Source organism: Cololabis saira, chromosome 21 (assembly GCF_033807715.1).
Source record: "Cololabis saira isolate AMF1-May2022 chromosome 21, fColSai1.1, whole genome shotgun sequence".
NCBI classification, from domain to species: Eukaryota; Metazoa; Chordata; class Actinopteri; order Beloniformes; family Belonidae; genus Cololabis; species Cololabis saira.
Genome location: NC_084607.1, coordinates 1,584,582 through 1,594,198, shown reverse-complemented (window position 1 = coordinate 1,594,198; position 9,617 = coordinate 1,584,582). Strand labels below are relative to the sequence as shown.

The 9,617-nt window shown below is 47.6% G+C and overlaps 1 protein-coding gene across 1 annotated transcript in view; it reads left to right on the top strand.

Annotated features, from left to right (window-relative positions):
* Nucleotides 1-9,617, top strand: part of atxn2l (ataxin 2-like) — a 35,171-nt gene that overhangs the window by 140 nt on the left and 25,414 nt on the right. The window contains exons 1-6 of the mRNA XM_061712549.1: nucleotides 1-162; nucleotides 256-308; nucleotides 2,261-2,317; nucleotides 3,191-3,262; nucleotides 7,114-7,264; nucleotides 8,440-8,558. The exon at nucleotides 1-162 is cut by the window's left edge and continues 140 nt beyond it. Coding sequence (XP_061568533.1) covers nucleotides 267-308; nucleotides 2,261-2,317; nucleotides 3,191-3,262; nucleotides 7,114-7,264; nucleotides 8,440-8,558 — 441 coding nt within the window. The 5' untranslated portion in view covers nucleotides 1-162; nucleotides 256-266. The remainder of the gene's footprint in view (nucleotides 163-255; nucleotides 309-2,260; nucleotides 2,318-3,190; nucleotides 3,263-7,113; nucleotides 7,265-8,439; nucleotides 8,559-9,617) is intronic.

Sequence of the window (9,617 nt, the reverse complement as noted above, 5' to 3'; positions counted from 1 at the left end):
CCCGGATCCGCCGCCCCGGGGACCAGCCCCCGCCCGCGCGGGCCCGCCCGTGCCTCGGATCGAGCGGACCCGGGCCGTGTTTTGTTGTTTTGCAGCTCCTGCTGCGGCGTGAGGATGTGCGGCTGCAGCCGGGACTCGAACCGTCGGCTCTAGGGAGGACCGGTGAGTGTGTAGCGGTGCTGGGGGGACCAGGGGCGGGTTTAGGGGGGTTTAGGGTCGGGCTGACCCGCTGACGGGTGTGTTTGGTTCTAACAGGAACATCCACCATGAAGCCTCCAGCTCCATCACACAGTCTGACGTCATCACCTGTAAGTAACTCACCTGAGAGCAGGTCACGTGGTACCAGATGTATATACATGTGTATATATGTATATACATCTATACACATGTATATATGTATGTGTGTGTGTGTGTGTACATATACACATATATATACATATATATGTATATATGTGTGTGTGTGTATATTAGGGGTGGGCAAAAAAAATATCGATATGGCAATATATCGCGATACTTTTCCAGCCGATTCAATATCGATATTCAAAATTTGAATATCGATTATTTGTTTATTTATTTATTTATTTATTTATTTATTTATTATTTCCTGCACTGAGCTCAGGTTTTATTTCACGTTTTATTTCATTTTATAATTTATTTTTTATATAACACAATTGCCTGTCCTTAAAAAATGAAAAATAATGGACAGAGGTTTATTTATTTATGGATTTATATCTATACTGACTGATCACTGTGCCTGTCCTTGGTTTTAGTTCCATCTTTCTTGTGTTTATTATCATTTGCGATATAATTAAAGCAACCTCATACTAAATTTAATGTTAATTTCATATGATGTAAATAATATGAAAAACATATACAAATATGTTGTAACTTTAGCTTGTATAGTTATAATAAAACATTGTTTTGACTCAGTTTGTCCCATGAATTGTCACTATAATCTGATGAACGTGCAACTCTGATTTTAAGATCCATCACTATCATCTGATGTACATTTATACAACTTGGATTTTAAGATGTGTAATGCATTTTTACATTTTTCGGTGAACTATGTAGGATATAATAATCGGGATATCGCATAATCGGGATATCGCAATGTGTATCGTATCGTGGATCAAGTATCGTGATGCGTATCGTATCGTGAGGTCCTTCCCAATACCCACCCCTAGTTACTAGTCAACACAATAGATTCATATTAATAATCCAATATCGCGATACACTTTGTCACCTCCACGACACGTATCGTGACGTTTTTGTATCGCAAAATTTCGTGGCACGATACATTGTTACACCCCTAATGTTAATTAAAGAAAAAAAAAAATAAATAAATATATATATATATATATATATATACATACTGTATTTTCTGCTCTATAAGGCTAAACCTAAAAGCCTTTAATTTTCTCAAAAACCGGCAGTGCCTTATATATGATCATTACGGTAATGTCTGTTACTGTAGTCAGGGGGATTGTGGGTAATGTAGTCAGGGGGATTGTGGGTAATGTAGTCAGGGGGATTGTGGGTAATGTAGTCAGGGGGATTGTGGGTAATGTAGTTGGTGTCGCTGAAGTAACGGCGCTAAAAACATCAGGAATCGTCACAGACGTTCAAGACAACAGCAGCGACTCTGACTCTCATAACGGAGACTTTGAGGAGACGGAGCAAAAGCTGGTTTTTATTTTGTTAATAAAGTTTGACATACGGTACTTTTCTTGTTTTTTTTTTGCATTTGCTGTAGGATTTTGTAGCATTTCCTGTAGCAGCTCCATCAGGTAGAAACGTAACTCAACCCCAGACACTATAGTCGGTATTTACCAGATATTTAGTGCTTAGCCTTATATATGGAAAAAGTTTTAAAATACGTCATTTATTGAAGGTGCGCCTTATAGTGCGGAAAATACGGTATATATATATATTAAAAACATTAATAACTATGTATGTCCCGATACTTTTTTGGCCGGAATGACGTGATGGGACTGATTGATCTGCACTAGTTTAAGCTTCAATCATGTTCTGATTGTTTCCTCTCTTTCTTCCTGACTCACCTGTTCTGATGCTGCTGCACCTGTTCTCCGGACTCACCTGTTCTCCGGACTCACCTGTTCTCCGGACTCACCTGTTCTCCGGACTCACCTGTTCTCCGGACTCACCTGTTCTCCGGACTCACCTGTTCTCCGGACTCACCTGTTCTCCGGACTCACCTGTTCTCCGGACTCACCTGTTCTCCGGACTCACCTGTTCTCAGGTGTTCCAGGGCGTCTACAACAACGCCCGCATGCTGCACTTCCTCACCTCGGTGGTGGTGAGTAGATCCTCTCTGCTGACCTCTGACCTCTGACTAGGGCTGCAGCTATCGAATATTTTAGTAATCGAGTATTCTACTGAAAATTCCATTGATTAATCGAGTAATCGGATAAAACATATTTTTGTTTAGTTAAAGAGCAATTATAAATATACATAAAATGTTAGATGTTAATATACATTACTAAGACTAAATTATATAATACAGTAGGTTCATGGCTGTGCATTTAAAAACCCTGAACTTACACCAGTCGACCAAATTCACTGATTCACTCAAAAAACTAACTTTCATTTGTATCAAGCAAATTTTAAGTTCTAGTTACGTTTTAAGTTAAAGTTTTGGCAGTGTTCAAAATAAAATGATGAGACCTGCTGTATTGGAGCACATTTTCTTTTAGTTAAAACTGTAGCGGGGACAGATGTTTAGAGAAACCTATGTATGTACCGGGTGAAGGCTGATTTATGGTTCCGCGTTACAACAACGCAGAGCCTACGCCGTAGGCTACGGCGGCGGCTCTGCGTCGATTTAAGGCGGAACCTTCAGGCTTTAGGGGAGCATATCGGAGAAGAACCAGAAGAATATAGAGTGGATTAAAAATAAAAGTTAAGCACTGAGCTACATGTGTCTCCCGTCTGGGCCATTGCAGACTCATGGCCTGAGCATGATGTTACTAAAACCAAACATACCCGCCTCTTTCTTCTAACTTTATGTGCGCGGCGCAGCACGTTGTGTCGCATTAAATGCATTAGGCAGAAAAAAATCCTCGATCATTTTTTGTAATCGAATTACTCAAATTATTCAAGGAATCGTTTCTGACCTTTAACCTCTAACCCGAACACCAACGCCGCTGACGCTGCTACGTTGTTTCCTCAGGGCTCCACCTGCCACGTGAGGGTGAAGAACGGAGCCGTGTACGAGGGAATCTTCAAGACGCTCAGCGCTCAGGTAAAGATCCAGCTCTGTCTGACGCTTTTCTGGAGATAATAGAACATTGTACGGTGGCCTGGAAGAGAAAACACTACGGCAAAAGAGAAAACACTACAGCAAAAGAAAAAACACAAGGGCAAATTAAAGCTGCCAGCAGCGATGAACGGGCCCTCGCACTCATGCCCCCCCCCCCCTCGGGTTCCCCCCACATTCCTGGGTCAATAATACTATAAAAAGTGCCTTTGCCCTTCACATAAAACTCAACTTATCGTCATAAACATAACAGACATGACACCACTCACGACTCTTTATGTCAAACCATTCAAAAGTTCTGGCAGAAAGTAGGAACTATGAAATATCGACCAATCAGATAAAGGGGGGGCGCGCTTTTTGGCGTCTAGCGTCGCCACGGTAACACTTTTGAAAGACAAAAGTAATGCCCGTCGTCGCAGGATGGAGACGCACATTTTGATGTATAACACACCTGGGTGACGCCCCCGTGTGCTCTGCTGCCTCTAGTGTGAGCTAGCGGTGGACGCTAACCCCCCATGTGTCTCTAGTGTGAGCTAGCGGTGGACGCTAACCCCCCATGTGTCTCTAGTGTGAGCTAGCGGTGGACGCTAACCCCCCATGTGTCTCTAGTGTGAGCTAGCGGTGGACGCTAACCCCCCATGTGTCTCTAGTGTGAGCTAGCGGTGGACGCTAACCCCCCATGTGTCTCTAGTGTGAGCTAGCGGTGGACGCTAACCCCCCATGTGTCTCTAGTGTGAGCTAGCGGTGGACGCTAACCCCCCATGTGTCTCTAGTGTGAGCTAGCGGTGGACGCTAACCCCCCATGTGTCTCTAGTGTGAGCTAGCTGTGGACGCTAACCCCCATGTGTCTCTAGTGTGAGCTAGCGGTGGACGCTAACCCCCCATGTGTCTCTAGTGTGAGCTAGCGGTGGACGCTAACCCCCCATGTGTCTCTAGTGTGAGCTAGCGGTGGACGCTAACCCCCCATGTGTCTCTAGTGTGAGCTAGCGGTGGACGCTAACCCCCATGTGTCTCTAGTGTGAGCTAGCGGTGGACGCTAACCCCCCATGTGTCTCTAGTGTGAGCTAGCGGTGGACGCTAACCCCCATGTGTCTCTAGTGTGAGCTAGCGGTGGACGCTAACCCCCCATGTGTCTCTAGTGTGAGCTAGCGGTGGACGCTAACCCCCCATGTGTCTCTAGTGTGAGCTAGCGGTGGACGCTAACCCCCATGTGTCTCTAGTGTGAGCTAGCGGTGGACGCTAACCCCCCATGTGTCTCTAGTGTGAGCTAGCGGTGGACGCTAACCCCCCATGTGTCTCTAGTGTGAGCTATTGGTGGACGCTAACCCCCCATGTGTCTCTAGTGTGAGCTAGCGGTGGACGCTAACCCCCCATGTGTCTCTAGTGTGAGCTAGCGGTGGACGCTAACCCCCCATGTGTCTCTAGTGTGAGCTAGCGGTGGACGCTAACCCCCCATGTGTCTCTAGTGTGAGCTAGCGGTGGACGCTAACCCCCCATGTGTCTCTAGTGTGAGCTAGCGGTGGACGCTAACCCCCCATGTGTCTCTAGTGTGAGCTAGCGGTGGACGCTAACCCCCATGTGTCTCTAGTGTGAGCTAGCGGTGGACGCTAACCCCCCATGTGTCTCTAGTGTGAGCTAGCGGTGGACGCTAACCCCCCATGTGTCTCTAGTGTGAGCTAGCGGTGGACGCTAACCCCCATGTGTCTCTAGTGTGAGCTAGCGGTGGACGCTAACCCCCCATGTGTCTCTAGTGTGAGCTAGCGGTGGACGCTAACCCCCCATGTGTCTCTAGTGTGAGCTAGCGGTGGACGCTAACCCCCCATGTGTCTCTAGTGTGAGCTAGCGGTGGACGCTAACCCCCCATGTGTCTCTAGTGTGAGCTAGCGGTGGACGCTAACCCCCCATGTGTCTCTAGTGTGAGCTAGCGGTGGACGCTAACCCCCCATGTGTCTCTAGTGTGAGCTAGCGGTGGACGCTAACCCCCCATGTGTCTCTAGTGTGAGCTAGCGGTGGACGCTAACCCCCCATGTGTCTCTAGTGTGAGCTAGCGGTGGACGCTAACCCCCCATGTGTCTCTAGTGTGAGCTAGCGGTGGACCCTAACCCCCCATGTGTCTCTAGTGTGAGCTAGCGGTGGACGCTAACCCCCCATGTGTCTCTAGTGTGAGCTAGCTGTGGACGCTAACCCCCATGTGTCTCTAGTGTGAGCTAGCGGTGGACGCTAACCCCCCATGTGTCTCTAGTGTGAGCTAGCGGTGGACGCTAACCCCCCATGTGTCTCTAGTGTGAGCTAGCGGTGGACGCTAACCCCCCATGTGTCTCTAGTGTGAGCTAGCGGTGGACGCTAACCCCCATGTGTCTCTAGTGTGAGCTAGCGGTGGACGCTAACCCCCCATGTGTCTCTAGTGTGAGCTAGCGGTGGACGCTAACCCCCATGTGTCTCTAGTGTGAGCTAGCGGTGGACGCTAACCCCCCATGTGTCTCTAGTGTGAGCTAGCGGTGGACGCTAACCCCCCATGTGTCTCTAGTGTGAGCTAGCGGTGGACGCTAACCCCCATGTGTCTCTAGTGTGAGCTAGCGGTGGACGCTAACCCCCCATGTGTCTCTAGTGTGAGCTAGCGGTGGACGCTAACCCCCCATGTGTCTCTAGTGTGAGCTAGCGGTGGACGCTAACCCCCCATGTGTCTCTAGTGTGAGCTAGCGGTGGACGCTAACCCCCCATGTGTCTCTAGTGTGAGCTAGCGGTGGACGCTAACCCCCCATGTGTCTCTAGTGTGAGCTAGCGGTGGACGCTAACCCCCCATGTGTCTCTAGTGTGAGCTAGCGGTGGACGCTAACCCCCCATGTGTCTCTAGTGTGAGCTAGCGGTGGACGCTAACCCCCCATGTGTCTCTAGTGTGAGCTAGCGGTGGACGCTAACCCCCCATGTGTCTCTAGTGTGAGCTAGCGGTGGACGCTAACCCCCCATGTGTCTCTAGTGTGAGCTAGCGGTGGACGCTAACCCCCCATGTGTCTTTAGTGTGAGCTAGCTGTGGACGCTAACCCCCATGTGTCTCTAGTGTGAGCTAGCGGTGGACGCTAACCCCCCATGTGTCTCTAGTGTGAGCTAGCGGTGGACGCTAACCCCCCATGTGTCTCTAGTGTGAGCTAGCGGTGGACGCTAACCCCCCATGTGTCTCTAGTGTGAGCTAGCGGTGGACGCTAACCCCCATGTGTCTCTAGTGTGAGCTAGCGGTGGACGCTAACCCCCCATGTGTCTCTAGTGTGAGCTAGCGGTGGACGCTAACCCCCCATGTGTCTCTAGTGTGAGCTAGCGGTGGACGCTAACCCCCCATGTGTCTCTAGTGTGAGCTAGCGGTGGACGCTAACCCCCCATGTGTCTCTAGTGTGAGCTAGCGGTGGACGCTAACCCCCCCATGTGTCTCTAGTGTGAGCTAGCGGTGGACGCTAACCCCCCCATGTGTCTCTAGTGTGAGCTAGCGGTGGACGCTAACCCCCCATGTGTCTGTAGTGTGAGCTAGCGGTGGACGCTAACCCCCCATGTGTCTGTAGTGTGAGCTAGCGGTGGACGCTAACCCCCATGTGTCTCTAGTGTGAGCTAGCGGTGGACGCTAACCCCCCATGTGTCTCTAGTGTGAGCTAGCGGTGGACGCTAACCCCCATGTGTCTCTAGTGTGAGCTAGCGGTGGACGCTAACCCCCCATGTGTCTCTAGTGTGAGCTAGCGGTGGACGCTAACCCCCCATGTGTCTCTAGTGTGAGCTAGCGGTGGACGCTAACCCCCCATGTGTCTCTAGTGTGAGCTAGCGGTGGACGCTAACCCCCCATGTGTCTCTAGTGTGAGCTAGCGGTGGACGCCGTGCACAGACGTACTGACGGAGGGAGAACCAGCCCCAACATGGACGACATCACCGACATCATGATCTTCAGCCCGGCCGACCTCGTCTCCATGACCTGCCGGGACGTGGACCTGAACTTCGCCGTCAGAGGTGACTGGACTTTACTGGAGCTGGGGATCCATTCAAATGTCAAGAATCGATTCTGATTCTTTTAGTTTAGTTTAGTTTAGTTTATTTTCGGTCATGACACAAAAAAAAAAAAAAAAAAACAAGAATAAAAATGACAACAAACGCATACACTGATCAAAGAAAACATTACAAAAAAGTTTCCAGTATACAAATAAACAAATAACATCTAGACTGAAAAATGTGTCGGCTGAAGCAAAGCTTATTATTTGCCTTCCCTCAAAAAGATTATTTAAATTAATGAAATAAAAGCAAAAAGTAAGAGAAAGACTGCCCATAAAACAAATTGCCTCTGTAGGGATAACAAACATTCCTCAAAAAAAAAAGATTTTTAAAATAAAGGTGCAGTCTACATGTTTCCTTCATCCTTAAAAAATCAAAGCAAATCACCAATTAAATAAATACCCAAATAAACATAGCAAGCATCACCACTCATTAATTTAATATAAGGACATCATCCTTATTTTCAATGTTTTTTTAAATAAAGTTAAAGTTCTACATAATTTCAAATCTATATCTAATTTATTCCATATATCCACCGCTGCCGCTGTAGCATCTCAGTTTAGTGTTGGTTCTGATTGTTGATTTCCTGTATCTCTCTCCCCTCTGAGGTTGGAATGGCTTTGTCTTAAATTGAACATATTTTGGGTACAGTCTGGCAGGAGCATGTTCTTGTTGATTTTGAACATCCTTAAGATTCACAATCGATTATCAAGATTTGATTGGATTGGGTTAGTGTTAATAAAACAGTTTTTTGAGCTGTTGCATGAATGATATGACTGTAGTTCTGCAACATATTAATACTAGTATTATATTGAGATTAAACAGCAAGTTTTGCAGCTAATGATGCTGTAAGGACCAATCAGCTCCCAGAATGCTGATAGAACTGCTTTAGGAAACATTGTGTGGCAGAATTGTTTTTTTTTATTGTGCACTCCGAGAAAAAGTCAACATTTCGTGAATAAAGTTGAAATGTTGAGAAGAAAGTGGATTTTGTTCAACACAGGCCTAGCAGTTTTACATATAAATAAAAACATCATCATCTGCAAACAAATGACGACATTTCTCAGTATCAACCATCGTGTTTGGTGATAAAACGCTGAAGTTTCCAGATGTTTAATGTTTCCGTCTCTGTGCAGACGGATTCACGGACTCGGCCGTCGCTGCGTCGCGGCTCAACGGAGATCACCAGGAGAAAGTTCTGCAGAGATGGAACGAGGAGGGAAACGGAGAAAACCTGGAGCTGGAGTCGGACACGGTGAGGAAACATCGGAGCACCGACATCTGCACCTCCAAAAACCCTAAAACGCTAACTAGAGGTTTACTTAATACTAACTAGAGGTTTACTGAAGACTAAGGGTGCGTCCCAATACTCCCCCTCGCCCTCCTTTTCTTCCCTAACCCTAACTTTTGCGCGTTCCCGTGAAGGTAGTGGTGTCCCAATTCCTCTTTTCACCTAGGGGGAGGGGGCATAACGAGGGCTAGGGGCTGAGAATAGCCCCTTCAAATCGAGGGATTTCAGATGCTGACTTGGCGAGCGAGGGGGTATGAAAAAAAGAGGCTCTGCGTCGATTTGACTCGCCGACCGAAGGCAAACAGGCAGACTGGTCTCAGAGAAATAGAGAGAAATAATCCTGTGACTCGTCAGATTTGTTTTGGATGTTTCTGATATAATAGTCTTCAGAAACCACAAAGTAATCCAGCTGTTATCTGGGTAATTTACACACTTTCAGGTAAAGTTGCGGAAGATCACGCCAGAATAAAGGGATTTATGGTTCCGCGTTACACCAACGCAGAGCCTACGGCGGAGGTTACGCAACCTACGCCGTAGGCTCTGCGTCGATTTAACGCGGACCCAAGCTCCGGACCCGGCAGACAGAAATCTCTAAATTTCGGAACAAATTTCTTAACAGGCGTAGCTACAACTGTTAGATTTCATCTATTAAACCAACATATTCCTAAATGATTTATTTCAGCCGGCGTGATTCTCAACAGAGCTGCGTCCCGGGAGAGAGTGTCTCTCCCGGGGCTGACGGAGCAGCCTGACCCGGCGGATACGTCTCTTCTCGGGCTGTGAGCTGAGGCTGCTCCCCGGGGCCGGCGGCTCTTCTCATCTCCGAAAACATCGGGTCAAATTTCTTAACAGGCGTTATTTGGATAAACTGAGCCCCGGTTGGGGATCTTAAGGTTACCTTTATACCTGAAAAAATATTAAAACTTAATAAAGTGCCATATTAACAGAGCTACAGCTGAAATTAAAACAGCTTTTGGCTCTCAGCTTCCTGATCAGGGTAGGGATGAAAACGAGGGGTAGGGG